The following is a 16,627-nucleotide window of genomic DNA, read 5'->3' as shown; positions in this document are numbered from 1 at the left end:
AGCAACCGTAATCACGAGCAGACGAGATAAAAGTGTCTATCAGTTAGTCTTGGTCATCTCCCGTAAATCATGAGTCTTGAAGTCACTTGGTTTTTTTCATCATCATCAGCCTATAGGAGCTCACTGCTGAGCAAAGGCCTCTTCTCACATGGAGAAGGTTAGAGCATTAATCACTACGCTTGCTCAAGACGGGTTGGCGATTTCAATCTTATAATTTAAAATTGAAGACCAGGTTTGCTCACGATGTTTTCCTTCACCATCCGTCAGTGGTGTCTAAATACTCTTAGAGAGTACATATGATTCGGAAAAGACCACATTGGTACTTACCAGGTTTCGAACCCGCGCTCTCACGTGTGAGGGGCGGGCCTTTAACCTCCAGGCCACCACGACTTTTTTTTATTGGACTTTAATATATACTATGATTGTTGCCATTACTATTATTGAAATGAATCTTGTGACATATTTTTTTATTTTTCTTACACTGATTATATAGAATTTTAACACTGTTTAGCTCCGTATATAAGAGCAGTTCGTAAAAAAAATGAAAAAATCATGGGCTGTCGATGACAAAACATCAAAACTATCTGACAGACACTTTCACCTCGTTTGCCCAAAATAACGGTTTATGTAAAGTACCTGAAACGACGGTAGAATGTAATGTAATAAAACGCGTAGTCTGTACTTAATCCGAAGTCACATTCAAATGTGGAGATGTAAGTAAAATTATTAACTTTATCGATTATTTAACAAAAGTTAAGTTTTCTTACCTAACTATGCTTTCAAGATCATGAAAGTTTCATGTCTTTTCGTTTATTCACATGACAGCCGAAATTTACAAACGCAGAGCATATTAACTTTTTTATGTATTACATTATCACAATAAAAATAATAGAAGAAAAGTTACCTAGAACTATGGCTAGCGTCTGAGTTGCCTTTTTTTCTTTCTTAGCGAAAGATTTGGCTCTTAGTTTTCCAGCTCGATTCGCTCTAAATATTGTAAATCTTGCGGCTGACGCGGCACTTCGGAAGCGACGTCGCGGCGTGGAGATCAGGGAACTGTTGCTGAGACGACTCAACTTTTTCCTATAATAAAGCTCTTTTCAGACGATATGTAGCTTCTTTAAATTTACGACTACCGTTTCACATTTTTTTATGAAAAATAAACGCTCATACAAATAAGACACTGACGTTTTATTTAATTATGATACCTATTTATATTAAAATAACTATTTTAGTTAAAAAAAATAATATTTAATTACTTTGAATACATTGTAACAAATTGCTGTATCAAAAGATAGAAAGAGAAAGAACTCACAAAATTAAGTTCTGAACTGCTGAGTTTGATTCTTATTACAGTTCAATATTTTAGTTTAATTTAATTTAACCAATTCACAGAAATCACGTTCATGGTAGTACAATAGTTATATGAGTTCTATAAATAATAAACAAAACTTTCAATTAATAAAAGGTCCTGTGACCTTTCCAATACTCAAAGGTCACATCACTCATTCTTACTAATAGTTCCATAGCTTCATAATGTCAAGTTTGTCATACTTCACAAATACAAATGTTAAATGTTAAAATAAGAGTTTTCAGGACATCTGTATGATATATGCGAACAAATGTACTAGAAAAATAATTTACCTACGTTGATAAGGTCAAATCAGAATGAAATAAGAAACCAAGATTTACTTGAGTTCGGGTTTTCTCGGTATACTATTTTCTTTCTTTTTTTCCACTTTCGGCGAGGGTAGCGGGGAGTGTTCTTTATCCGCCTCCATATTAGAGGGCACGTAGCCGGAGTCATTGTTAGTATTTGGGTCCATCATTGGAATTGGTGACGCGAGATTGGCCATTATTCTGCATTAAGGACACACAAAATGGATTATTTCTTTGTATAAAGTAAGGATTCCACGGCTTCTGATGACAGTGGGTCTTTCATTTGAATTATTGATAAGCCTATGTTCTATAAAATTTCATTAATAGCTTTACAAGATAAGTATTTATACTGACAACCCAGTTTCTTCAACAACTGCCGCAAGCATAAATCTGGCTGATCTGGTGGTAGCCAAATCTTCAAACGCACCCATTTCTGATCTATCAAAACCAAAAGTTATCTCGTTATCCTTTAATTTAGTGTTTAAATAATTTGATACCAATAATGACAAGTATGACTCTTAGTTCGTTGTACTAAGATCAGAAGAACGTTAGCCTTAAGTTGAAATTAATTCGTCTTTTCAAAAATTCCTTACTTGTCATCGTCGTCGTCATTGCTTCCAGATGCTGTATTTGTCGGTCTGTCCTCGGGAACTATAAACCGATGTGCATGTACAACATTCTCAATGACAACTGCAGCTGTTCCACTTGACACGGCCGAGCTGACTGCTGATGAGGTCTTCTTAGCAACACGCTGCTTTTTCGCACGTTGCCTGATCGCCTAACAGCACAATGAAAACTTAATAGTTTTGTAATTTTAAAAAAAGGAAATATATTATTGAAATTTTAAAAAAAGGAATTAAATAAAAAACATATTAAATCAATCAATTAATCAATTTTCAGTAAATCAATTTTTCAATGAATCTAAAGATCTATGCTAGACATTAAATGCACGTTTTATAAGTATGTAGTAAAATTTTAAAATGTATATGACATTTGAGACGAAACTATGTTTTGTCGGATATAAGTTCCCGACGTTTTGATTCTTTGACAGCAATCGTTATTACAGCAAACGTGATCAGAGAGCTTTGGGGAAAAGGTGAAATGTAAAAATAAAATCGCGTCGTAATACCTGAGAAACATAGTTCCAGTTTAAATGTGTAATAGCAAAAATTTATTATATGAACCAGAACGGACTGGAGATCTTAATTATATATTCAAATAAACCCACCGTGAATATCCTGAAGTAGAGAAACATCATGATGATACAAGGGATGTAAAATGATCCCAATGACGAATATATGACATAATCCGTGTTATTAAATAGACACTGGTCAGGGCTCCTGTCGGGAGTGTTGTTGAGACCCAACACTATTGGGGAGCCTATAGCGCCGGAGACCGTCCACGCCACTGCTATCATAACCCAGACGCGAGCGTTGCTTTTGTGCTTTGCGTATTTGATTGGCTGAGTTACTGCGATGTATCTAAGAGAATATTATAAGTCTAATACATATAGTGTATAAAATATATGCATAAATCTATCTGACCAAATATGTAAATATTATGAAAATATAGTTTGAATTCATTTTATAATAAGTAAATTTAAGTGGAATAACTTTTTATCTGGTTTTAGCCTTGACCCTCTATTTGAGGCAAACATGTTAAAATATGTACCGTTCATAAAATTACACAAAAAAAAATAGTAATATCAGCCGCATATTTTTTTTCTGCGGCACCGCTATAAATTATATTTTTGGCAAGAATATGAGATTCGGTGGCAACCTCCAACGAATTATTAATTATTAATAGGGGCCTTGATATTTTGTCCTTACTACTTAAGAGGCACTAGAAAGTCTATTTTTATAATTTGTAAGATAAAGCACTTTTGAAATTTTAATTGAACACAAAAAAATTGCTCACATTTAACAAATTTACTTGAACATTATAAATTAAAAGCTAATATAGACATCACCTACCTGTCAACAGATATGGCGACAAGGTTGAAGATGCTGGAAGTGGAACAAGTGACGTCCATGGCGATGTAGCAGTCGCATACAACAGCTGGCAAACCCCACACGCCATTAAACTATAAAGAAAAATCATAAAAATGTTAATTTTATTCTTAAAGATTCTATAAACATGCAAAATATTTTTAATAAGGTAGAGCAATTAGAACTATACCTCTCCCACCTCGCTCGCCTAAAGTGTGCTTTTATTACAAAATAATATGAACACTTACGAGTTTTATTTTAGTTTCACACATTTTAATTACATATTTGGTTGTATAGCATCACTTTATGGCCATTAACATAATACATTGCTCTCTGCACCGGTTACACTGCAATAGACAATCAACAAGGCCAAACAACAAAATTTCAAATGTAAGCTACGTCCATAAATCCCTACGTACGTTTGCTTTGTTAATGTTTGTACAAATCCGGAATGTGATTCCATTTGCTAATTACTTCTGCTCATGATAATGCGTGAAATATTACTTTAGGAGAGTGCGTAAAATATCGCTCTGATGAAATAGTTTCTCTGTTGTTTGCTAAATGTGTTCCATTAACCCTCAGTAACTTATGTTTTATAATACTGTTTCAAACCTCAAAACTTTAGAAACCATATTTATTTTCCACTCAAGAAATACGAAACGAAACAAGGATTAAATGTATTGGTTATGAAAAAGAAAACATTATACAGTGAATATCCTTACTAATATTTTATTTGATTCTTATTTCACACGTGTTCCAGAAAAGATATTAAATAAAATAAGGTGTTTAAATTAAGTAAAAATTTTATGTTTAAAACATGAAGGTACAGTTATTATAATTTCATGAAATGTTAATACCTAAGTTCATAGACAACAAGAACTTATAGGTCACGAAATTTACAAGAGGGTCTCAACCCTTTGAGTTTCTATTTCGTACAAAGTAGTTAGGAGAGTTTCAAAGGTTAGACCTAATTCAATCCGTATCTCAATATCATCACTAGTTTAGATAAATTAATGATAAGGTAGGCAGTAAGGTTTGTTTGAGAGAAAATACAATTTAGTTTTTAATTACATTGCATTTGCATTGATTAAACTTTGCAATGGGTCTTGCATTTACGTGATAGTCGATTTGGAAATAAAATTTTATGAATAATGAAAATTGCGTTTTTATCAAAATTTCAATAGTTATTTATTTCAAACTAAAATTGAATTTTTTGCGCCATAATATCTCACACAGTCAAATAAATATTTCTTGATCATTGAAGACGATATAATGATGAATTTTATTTTACGTATGAAATGATTTTCGTTATAAACATACTTCTTCGTCATATACAAAATTATTTTAGGGTTCCTTAGAATCCTTTTAATGTTGTAAAACAAACTACTTCTTGTAATAAAATATTCTTCGAAAGCAATTAGCGGCTACATGTTATTTTATTATAAACGACAAGCCGTAATGCTTTAATGTCAAAATCCGTACTCACCATTGTTGTTGTTCTTATGTTTTTGACAGCTTCACCGTTCGCTTAAGGTTGTACGATGAAGACATATATAACTTAGCCTTACTGAATTTTTTTATTTGCTATATGTTTATATATTTGAGCTTTTCAACCACAACGAATCTTAATAAATGTGAAAGTTAAAAGTAACATGGCATTATAAGTTATCTTAATGTTGTAAGATCCTTGTAACTAATATTATCAAGTGCTCCAGGAACGTGAGTCATTCAATGGGTAGCATCCGGTGACGAGCCCGCCTTCCCATTTAATCCTATTATCCTAAGAATTGATATGCAAATTGAAGTCAAGGTATGTTGAATTTTAAAGAAGATATTGCTAATGTTAGACCTATAAATAAAATCATTCGGTTACTATATATTATTTTGGTTTATACAAAAAAATATAGGGTAAGTCGTATAAAAGTATTTAACTGATGTTTCAAATAACTCACTAGTACTCCTTTTTGTTGTTATATTTTTTTATATGTTTATGTGGTATTTACTTAGATCGAATTTTATAAATAAAAACTATATGCTATTAAAAATGAGTTAATTAATGAGACAGAGGAAGGGTCAAGACAAAACGTGAAAACGAGTGAATATGCGAAAAAATATGCACCTATAGTATTGATATTTAAAATACTTGTAAGAACCATAGAAAACACTAAAGTCATTTAAACTTTCTAATATAATAGGTTTAATATCTGTCAATGAGATAGTATTTTAAAGTTTTAGTACACTAATATATATTTTTTTCAATATATAGAAACTGCTTACACAATAACAACGGTATTATGACTTTCGAATGGTTAAATCGTAGTTTAAATGTTTTCCTTCAAAACTTTTTGAAAACAAATTACTTTTTGGACACAAAAGTTAAAATTATTCAAACACGAAGAACGCCGTGGTAAAAGCACTACAGCTTTAAAAAGGTTCTGAAATTACTTCATTTTTTATTCATAAAACTAAAGTGCTTAGCCATTGCTATACACCTTATTCAAAAGTAAAGCACATTTTTAGCTTGTTCTCAAAAAGCAAGAATAATGTGTTTGTTCATTTAACTTGATGACGAAATGATTTTTATATAGTACTTATTATTACTCAAGGTATTTTTGCTTATAAAAACACGTAATAAAACCAGCCATAAATCATAAGCCTCCTATAAAAATATCTTTCATAATTGGACTGATTATAAAAATATATTATTTTATGTTATTAAGTATTATTTTAATCGCAAGATCATTGAATAAAGTCACGGATAAGTCATACATATGCAGAGTTTAGGATCAAATTGAAGCAAAACATTATTTTATTCGTCACTAAAGTGTGCTTTAAGTTGTTGTTGGAAGAAACAAAAGGTTTTTCCACCGAACGATTTAGTTTCCCGTTTCGTGTTTTAATCTTAACATGTCCATGATTTTCACATATCTCTCTATATAATTGAAAATATTGTTGAGTTTGTCAATAATTATTTAACACAATACTTACCAGATAATAAACTCCGAAAGGCATAACGACAACTGCTACTAGCAGGTCCGCGACTGCCAAACTAACTATGAAGTAATTCGTTGCTGTTTGTAAACTCCTCTCTCTTGCTACACTTAATATAACTAACACATTCCCAAATAACGTCAATAAAGGAAACACTATCAGCGATAAAGCCCATGGATTGTACTGCACTTCACTGCACTCATTTAAAGTCAAATTTGCAAATGTTTCGTTTAATGTCCTATCGATGTCAAATACAAATTCACTAAACGAGTCTTCTTTAGAATAGTTGAGAAAACCGTTCGTTCTGTTAATCAATTCAAAGTCCGGTGGTCTTAGAGTGAATGCCGTTATCTTTGTTATGTTGTAACACTGACTGCATGTCGTTTCCATTTTAAATCATCGTCATGATTTTGCTTTCATTGCATTTTATTTGTGTCCTCTTGATCGACTGATGTTTGTTGTTATTGGAGTATTGTAAATTATGATTAGCAAATGTTGGTGGTTCGTTGACGTTGAATGGCATCTTCTAACCTGCAACAATAAATTCTGTTAATTTTTATAATGACTTTCAAAAGATTTTGCTTAAGAAATATCGTACAACTTAATAACAATCACAATATTATTATATTTTTACTTTTGTATTTGTTCTTCGTTCAAATAGGTATTAGTTTTAATAGGTAAAGTATAGTATAATATTTTTTTTTAAGATTTGGACAAGCTCATAAATATACAAATAAAAAAGGCATGTACCGATTGTTCATAAAACACATATATATTTACAAAATCTAACTAATAGTTTATTTTTATATTTTATTACAAACTTTTTTAAGTGTAACTTTAAATTTTTTCATCTTAAATACTTCTAGGTACATATTACGTTTTTCACATTTCCTTGCATGGCACGGTAAGTATTTATTTTGACCGCCTTCCACATTTTTACTCATCTACTTAGACATTTCATTTCGTAGTCAGCAAAGCCGGAATTCTTATAAGGATTATTTCGTCGTCCGCCTGACCTTCTGTCAGGACCCTTATTCAGAGTAACCCATAGACGTGTTTACGTGGATATAATAAACATTTCTTGACCCTTGAAACAGTGTAAATAATACAATATAAGGTTTATATTTATACAACAAAATAATTACGTATTTGCAGTTGATAAATAACTGTGACTATGTTACGCACACGAAACATTTGGAAAGTTTAACGCGAAACCTTTGGAAATGTTACGCCATTGACGTGAAACCTGGCCGTGTAAACCAGAAGATTCCTGATACCACACAAGCAATGGGATGATATTGCTATCATAATATCCGGGAAATCTTTAGTCTTCGATATAGGTTATCAGTTACAATTATATATATATAAGTATCAGATTTAAATATCCTGGAACCTCTGGCTGCCGTGAAACGCACGATTACATATAATTACTTGTCGATGTATGGGAACAACACTTTTACATCGATGGAAGTTTATAATTTAATGCAGTTTATCTTTTCTTTTCATTAACAATCTAGAAATTTTCTACTTTAATTAAACTGCTACGACGTGCTTCGTCACAAAACCTTTAGATTTCTAGTCAAACATCCATATCTTAGTTTAATTGTTATAATATACGTTTAACGGATTTGAAATTGATTAACAATCATGCATGATTAAATTTGAATATTTTAAAGAAACTGAAACGAGGAAACTGGTTTTCAAATAAGAAAAACATCAGCAAAATTGGTTGCCAGTTTGAGACTTACAATGCCACAGACATATATATATATATATATCAGTTCAAAATTTTATGAACATAAAATTTAAGCAGTCATTTTTAGAATTTACTTATGTTTTTTTTGTTTGGTTTAAACACATATTTAACATAATAAGATATATTAGTTTCAGTATATATTTATATAATATCATAATATATATAAATATCTGAAATAATAAACTATTTATTCATGCAAAAGTTTAAATGAATGCGGGCAAAAAAAAGGAATACAATATATTATAAGAGACATTTATAAAAAATACTTAATATTATAAAGCGAAAGGAAGATACGTTCAATAAGTCGCATGTAATAAACAATATTAAGTAAAAAATAGGATATCATACCTTTAGTATTTATCTTAGTATGTACTTAGAAGTTAAATGATAAGAATATTCGATAAATATCATGGGAAGTGACTGAACTACATTGTAAAGGACCGTCTTGTTGAGATCTTGAGTTGAATTAAATAAGGAGCCAGCGGGTCGGTAATAGACAAAATTGCTACAGTCGCGATGAAAATTTCATATTATATTTCTAGAAAAATTTTCTAATACTCGTAAATTTAATATGAAATAAAATTCAACGTTTTAAGTCTACTGTTAATAACCTTTTAATGAAATTGAACAAGCCCCGTGCTTCACACTAATTTACTAGTATAATTTTATCTCATGAAGTGATTAAATAATAAGTTAATTAAACAATTATTATTATCGATTGATTCTCGATAACAATTGTCCCTTCTGACCTCATTATTAAAATGAACACTTTTATATTCATTGTCTATTTCTGTCATTCAAGCGATGTGACAAGCTAATGAAAGAATCATACATACATAGTTGCACAGATATGTTATGATTCATGTAAGTAACGAATAATCTGTAATGTAAATCTATATGATAGCTACATACAATGTATCTCAACCATTATATGTATGTATATATATATATATTTACATAAAGAATGGCCAACCGTTAAGGATATACCATGAAACCTCCCTATAAAAAGATTCGTACAAAAATACGAAACAGGGAATAAATATTTTATTTACAAGAGATATTACTTTAATAAATTTGATAGAACAATCTTTTATCAGCAATAAAATATTAAGACAACTAACAGATTATATTAGATAATACGTTATTAATAGTCGGTATGCCGTCTTTGCCTATGCCGACTTTGTTACTTTTTTATTAAAACAGCCATTCATAGTAATTTCGTCAACCAAAATTCTTCATTTTCAATTAACAAAATAATGTACATACAACAAAAGTTGTTCGTCAAGTTTAAAAGTACAAAATTTGTTTTTAATCATTTTTATGGATATACTAAAAATACCTCACCATACATGTTTTATATTTAATATTGTTTCGTGTTTGAATGACGGGAAAATTAATTTTCACTAGAAATTATAATTGTTACATAGATTTTTTACCTCATAAATAATAAAAAATACTTTTTTATGCCTATTTTTTTTTTGGTGACGCTGGAAAAATACTTTTGGCATACCACTCGGCCCGGGGAGGGCAGCTGTGGTTATGTCGGACTTCTGGGAATAAAGCGTCCATTCTACCCACTAAAAAACCAGCGTCACCTCGTCACGAGGGTGAAGGAGGCTGCGGTAACGTTTTCGCCCAGTCCGTGGCCTCCCACTATTGGCTATCCGATCACGAATCCAACGCAAGATGGATTTGTTGCAACAGAAGCTTCCAGACGCATGCCAGTGTGGTGTTTTACTCTTGTATGCCTAGAATCAGATCTATACTATTTTAACTAAAATGAATATAAAGTCACATTTGCCATTTTCAACGGTTTTTGATAAGTTTTCCTTACTCTTACTCAATAAAAATAAAGAAGTGAAAATAAATTTTCCACCTGACGCTAGTCTGAATGCAACGAAATACTCGAGTCACATGTCATTACAAAAGTGTAGAGTTGTCAAGTCTGACAGTCTGCACAATTAGAGTGTGGTGTTGGAATCTTGACTCTGCTAACTTCTGGACAGTGAGATCAGCTTAATCTTATCTTAAAAATATTTTTACGGAATCTAGTGGATTTTCAATTACATTATACACTTTTACATAAAACTATATTTGTAGGATATGCTTCGCCTATTTTATTATTCTAAATCTTATGCAACGTTACAACTACTTTGCAGTAACCGTGATCACGGGTGAGGTGACGACTCACTTTTATTTCATCTTTTCGTGGTTACTAGCCTATTATATTCTTCTATATTTATCTGTTGTGATAATCATAATTTTCTCTAATATTTTTCGGATAAACTACGCGCGTATCCGAAAAATATTAGTATCATTTAAATGAATAAAAGTCGCGAAAATCTTATCATAAATTACTCATTTTTTTTTTTTGTAAAAAACAAACAAAAAAATATCTTGTCACAGTTTGGATAAAAATAATTATCAGTCGATATAATATTTTTTGGCATAACTATTACATATACTTTATCTTATAACCAAGCTTCTGAGCTGATCTTTAATAAAAACCAATTTCAATAAAATATATCATTCAACGATAATAAAAAAAAATTAACATGACGCTGATTCCACAATTCACTTCAAAAACAATAGAATATGAACTTATTTTATTTTATATAGAATTTTATGATTATTAAGTTAAGATATTCCTTTAATTCCGTATTTCTTTAGACTGAGTTATTTGATTTAAAAAAAGTCTAGCATATTAATTAACTTAGTACTAGTACTTTATCTTTGGTTAATGTTATATTTTTTATAAATATAAGATCCCGCAAATAATATTAAATTAATTCAAATAAACTAAAACAAGTTTTATGTTACCTTTACAATAAACAATATCAAGCAGACATGAACACATAATTTTTATATTTAACATTTTGTTCAAAATTTTAAAATAAATCGTTGCTTTATTAAATCCTAAATAATATGTTTAGGTTAAATACCAAATCCACAATTGAAGTTGTAGAGGCCTAGAAGTATTGATTTAAAATCTAACAAAGAGTTTTATTGCTCTATTAAAACGATTTATTGTTAGAATTTGGCATCATATGAGACTTGTCGTCTGTTTGTATGGGATCGTTCTATTCCTAAATAGTTGTCCTATTTTAATTTAAAATGTGTATGGTATTGATATCCAATATTTTATATACTTCGTAAGTTATTGAAGCAATCTCTGAAAGTCATATTTACAATAGTCACGGATACGGTATCAACAAACACCACGACCGTATCGAGGGTAAATATGTTAGATGAGGTAATATTGGCAATGGAAAAGTTTGTTTGTTGTATTGGCTGTTGGAGACGGTGAAATTAAAAACGGATAAATCAATGTTTGGTGGCTATATTTCCTTATAAATACGGTATATGTTATATAAAACCAAGACAGATTGATGTTAATTTCTTTGTACAATTAAATTAATATCATCAATTACAATTTCACAAAGTTACAATACAGATATAATACGAGTATATTGTATTGTATTGTGGTGGCCTGGAGGTTAAAGGCCCGCCTCTCATACTTGAGGGCGCGGGTTCGAAACCTGGCAAGTACCAATGTGATCTTTTCCAAATCGTATGTACTTTCTAAGAGTATTTAGACGCCACTGACGGACGGTGAAGGAAAACATCGTGAGGAAACCTGGTCTTATAATTTCAAATTATAAGATTAAAATCGCCAACCAGTCTTGAGCAAGCGTGGTGATTAATGCTCTAACCTTCTCCATGTGAGAAGAGGCCTTTGCTCAACAGTGGGCTCCTATAGGCTGATGATGATGATGATATTGTAATTTGTCATTATAAATTAAATTGTAAGTACTTTAAATGCCTAAAAAGTGTTTAAAAAAAAGACATGGGTAAATATGTAGAATTTTGTCAACATTTTAGGATAAAATTATCACAAAAAAACTACCTCAAAGATGCGATCACTAACAAACGAATCTAACGAGAAATAAAGCTTTAGAACTCAGACTTAGACTTAATATTAAAGATTGTATTTCTTAAATAAACACATCTTACAATGTATACATTTATCAGCGTAAAACTTATTAATTAGTTTGAAACAAGTAATATTGGATATCGTACTAATTCATTATTAAATATTCCATCAAAGTTATTAGAAACCTTGCTTGCTGAATAAAATAAAGTAATTTAATTATAAATCTCACAATGTTACATTAATAGATGATTCAGAAACATTTTTTCGCCAAAAGTAAATTTTTATCATGTTCTCTGAAGCTGGTGACCTGTTTATATTATTAATTAGTTCTGAGCAAAACAACTTCCATTAAAATACAAGTTTATTAAAGCTTTATCCTTACTCTGTGCACCGTCAGTACGCAATGCGTTGTTCTATAGATATATTTTTTAAATTTCGATCTTATAGTGCTTGACTGTAATCCCGCCCGTTGGAATGTGGAGACCAATTCGAAAATATTGAAGGCCACTATCTCAGTATCAACCCATTTACGCTCTATAAACATTTGTCACAAAATAAATTTATAGAAGACGCTTATAAAAGAACGATCTTTTATCAAATATGTGTGTTATTTTTAAAGTAAAAATATACGTATCGAAATTTTGTTAAACAATTCAAGGTGAGGTGGAGTTTATTTGGAGATTCTATATTCAAAAAATTACTATTTTACAAGAGTTTTTTTGACTTCAATAAATATTTAATAAATCATACTTATAGTCCCAAACCTAGTTTTCTTCAATTTGTTTATGTACATAATTGTAAAATTTAAAGTTATTTTTTTCAAACTGTTTTTGAAAATGAAACTGAATTGAACATGATGTATTTTAAAGTAATTTAGAAAATGTATTATTGGTACACTATGTGACAAAATTGACAAGATAAATCTTTAGCTGATTATTTCACTGTATTGGTACGAGCCCTTTGTCTGACCGACTTATGGCAGTACCGTAGATAGAAAAAAATCACTGTCGTGCCAGAGATCTTCATTGTCGGATAAATAGTTAAAAAAGTCTACATTTAGTCTTCCTCCTGTACTGATACATAACACTAAATCAGAGATAGCTTTGTTATAAGAGAACTCCAGGAAAATATATGGAAGTATATCTAAAGAAAACGCGATCTTACGCTTTGTAACAAAACGTTACATAGCGTTACGTAACGTTTGATAAATAAGCGACGACTAAGAGCGTTGTCAGGGGGTTAGGTTCAAATCACCATATTATACATATATATATATATATATATATACATACATATTTAGATATTTTTTTGAGGGATAAGTCTCATTTTTTGTCATTAATGGTGTCAAAGAAAAATATAATTACATTAAATTTTTACTACTGAACAGGCTCTTGTTATGAACTGGTCAAAATGTCACAAAGTGTTGAAAAACCAGATCTTAAAGGTAGAAGGTAAAGGTAGAAGGAAGTGTTTTAATCATTTTTAATTTCCATTCATTCCTTGAAATCCTTTTAAACTTTCAAGTCAGTTAGGATAAATGGGAAATAATATTTAATAAAAAAAACTTGGATATTAAGTATGTAAGAATTAATTATATCACAAGGACTAATTAATACAATTACATAATAAGTTAAATGAAGGCACAATGCAGTGTAATCGTCTAAGTTTCGTTTTGACTCAGAAATAATGTTAATAAATTCAAGCTGTTAATTGAGGCTTGTTCCAACTTAGATAGCTAAAGTTTATCTATTCACCGCAATCTATACGGATGTCATTATAATTTGTGTTTGCAAACAATTTCCTAAAACTAGCAGGTAAGTTTCTGGGAATTTTGCTGAGCATATGCATTTACGAGTTTTGGAAGTATCTCTTTACAATGGAATATCAATAAGTTTTAGGCTGTCTCATGATATAAATTAATGAAAATTATTATATTAATTTAAAAGAAATAACACTTACTATTCATGAGTTGAAAGATTTAAAGAAATGTTGGCGAGAAATATCTAAATATAAAAAAGAATACATTATTGTTTTATACGTTTACTACTTTATTATCTTGATTAGTATCAAGTAAATAAGACCAATAATGCGCAAAATATTCACAAACATCATCGATGCGGAATTTTGATAGCAAAAAAAAATAATTTCAAATCGGTTTAACAATTATGAGTGATTGCTAGACACTATTTAGAAGATATACCGAATTTTCTTTCTTTCGAAAAGAGAGGAGAGAGTCTCCTCTCCCCCACAGACCATTCTGAACACCTGGTCAGAATTCTTCAAAAGATAGGGCCCTCTAGTCCTACCCCATTGTTAAACATTGTTATGTAGTTTTTTAAAATAATAAAATACGCGTGGTATAATCCGAAAAATAAAAGTTTTATTTAAATTAAGAGTCTTTTCTTTTAAATTTAAATAAAAGATAATTTCAACAAAGTTTTAATCAATCTTGTTTCTATATAAAATATAACATTTTATTTTAGACTTTTGTTAATCACTGTCATTAAAATATGTACTTGAAAAAAAACTCAATTTATTTTAAACCATCCGAAAATATGTAATATAAAATACACATGTTAGTACTTTGTAATACGCTATGTGTAGAGTGTACGTAACTTGTAGAGTATAATGAGTTTGGTGTATAACCAGTAAATATTTTTTTGTAAAAACATAAATAAATGCAAAGAATTTCACCTAAACATATAAAATAAAAAAATATATTTGATATAAAGTATTTTTGAGAAATATAAAAGGGTCACTGGTTCAATAAAACCCACAAGAAAAGACACCGATATAGATTTAGAAGAAGCACGGATGCTTTTGGTTTTATTGGATAAAATTCCCATGATTATAAAAAGACCTTTATAATAGATTTTACAATAAAGATAAGAATACCTTTTAATTCCCCGTCATTAAAATCTATAACTCTTTTCTTTTAATATTAATTTAATCATTAAAAATGTAAGCAATTTTAATAAAATTATATTGTTGGTTGACATACTTGGTGAATTTTTAAAATCAATACTTATATTCTTGGATCGAATAATACAAATTCTATATCATATTATGTTCTATTAAATTATGATAATCTTAAAATTAGTAATGACAATTTGTTCCTCAATAATAAAGTTTCAAAAGTGTTCTTAGCTACAAGTTAAAGTATAAAATCTCAATCTTATGTTGTTAACGATTAAATTCAATGTTTATTTGTTTGTAGTCAAGAAAGTAAGGCTGTTTAAGAAAATAGAAAAACTGCTAGTAAAATAATACTAAAATTCCATCTACAGATAGTTGTGCGGATTATTTTAAGCCAAAATACTCAAGGCCGATTGATTTTCATCATGCAGGGTGTCTTTCTATATATAATGTATTACGATTACGATTACGGTACGATTTTAATACCTTGTAAAAACAATGATACGACTTATAAAAGAGGTATTTAAAATACTTAAAACAGAATGAAGTAAGCTATGTCTAGGTTTTACGGTAACAGAGTTTATTTAGATTAGCCAAGCCAAAAAGAAATTTGTACATATATAATTCAATAGTTATTGATTTTGTTATGACATGTTTTTAAGGATAAGGCTTTATGTAATATATGTACAATACAAAAAAGGTAACCGTCGCCAAGGTTATGAAAAACAATAAGTAGTAATGATGGGTTATATTTGCTTCAATATATTTAACAAACTGCCATATATTATACTACTTAATACATCTTTGTAAGTTTTTTTTCTTTTTGAGCGTCTTTTCTCTGTCAATTTCTTCTGCCCCTCGATGTTAGTTATATATGGAGTCAAAGCGACTAGCGTAGCTTTATTTGAAGTTCTTTTCAATATTGCTCACAGTCAGCAAACATTCCCGTCTATCTTTATATTCCATTCGGAAGTCTGACAAAATTTTCATAATTGATTGCCACTTGGTCAGCCAAACGTAAAAATTCAAGATTTTTAGTCAAAACTCATGAACAATGGAACATTTATGATTCAAATAATTAAGCAAAATAATGTAAATGTTTTTCATTACATTTATTATTTGTGGCTTTTTATATACATACATAGCCTACGTAACAGTTATCCTTACACTGAGTGACTCTATGACACAAAAACAAAAATAAGCGAACATTGTTACCAATGTATTTTTATTTGCGGTACTCAGTCAAGTGAATTGAAGTCACTTCAAATAGTGAAAAAAAAATATTCTACTAAAAAAGTCATTCATAGCTAATAATATTTTTAACTTAAATGCGAAAATTCGGTGACAATTTAGAGACGTGTATTTTAGGATGCTTCTATTTAT

At 29.9% G+C, this 16,627-nt stretch overlaps 1 protein-coding gene across 5 annotated transcripts in view; it reads right to left on the bottom strand.

Annotated features, from left to right (window-relative positions):
- LOC116770741 (dopamine D2-like receptor) overlaps nt 1–16,627 on the bottom strand; it is a 61,317-nt gene that overhangs the window by 1,288 nt on the left and 43,402 nt on the right. The window contains exons 1-9 of one of the 5 annotated variants that reach the window (XM_032662337.2): nt 8,743–8,849; nt 7,460–7,725; nt 6,636–7,169; nt 3,633–3,742; nt 2,888–3,140; nt 2,253–2,437; nt 2,014–2,097; nt 1,693–1,860; nt 905–1,083 (exon numbers count right to left, since the gene is read on the bottom strand). In XM_032662337.2, coding sequence (XP_032518228.1) covers nt 905–1,083; nt 1,693–1,860; nt 2,014–2,097; nt 2,253–2,437; nt 2,888–3,140; nt 3,633–3,742; nt 6,636–7,028 — 1,372 coding nt within the window. In that variant the 5' untranslated portion in view covers nt 7,029–7,169; nt 7,460–7,725; nt 8,743–8,849. Of the gene's footprint in view, nt 1–904; nt 1,084–1,692; nt 1,861–2,013; nt 2,098–2,252; nt 2,438–2,887; nt 3,141–3,632; nt 3,743–6,635; nt 7,170–7,459; nt 7,726–8,742; nt 8,850–16,627 lie in introns of those variants that run through there. The other 4 variants (XM_032662338.2, XM_061521048.1, XM_032662336.2 and 1 more) reach the window with 4 other exon arrangements.

The sequence above is a fragment of the Danaus plexippus genome, chromosome 7 (assembly GCF_018135715.1).
Source record: "Danaus plexippus chromosome 7, MEX_DaPlex, whole genome shotgun sequence".
NCBI classification, from domain to species: domain Eukaryota; kingdom Metazoa; phylum Arthropoda; class Insecta; order Lepidoptera; family Nymphalidae; genus Danaus; species Danaus plexippus.
Note: the sequence above shows the minus strand (reverse complement) of the source record. Positions and strands in the feature narration are given on the sequence as shown.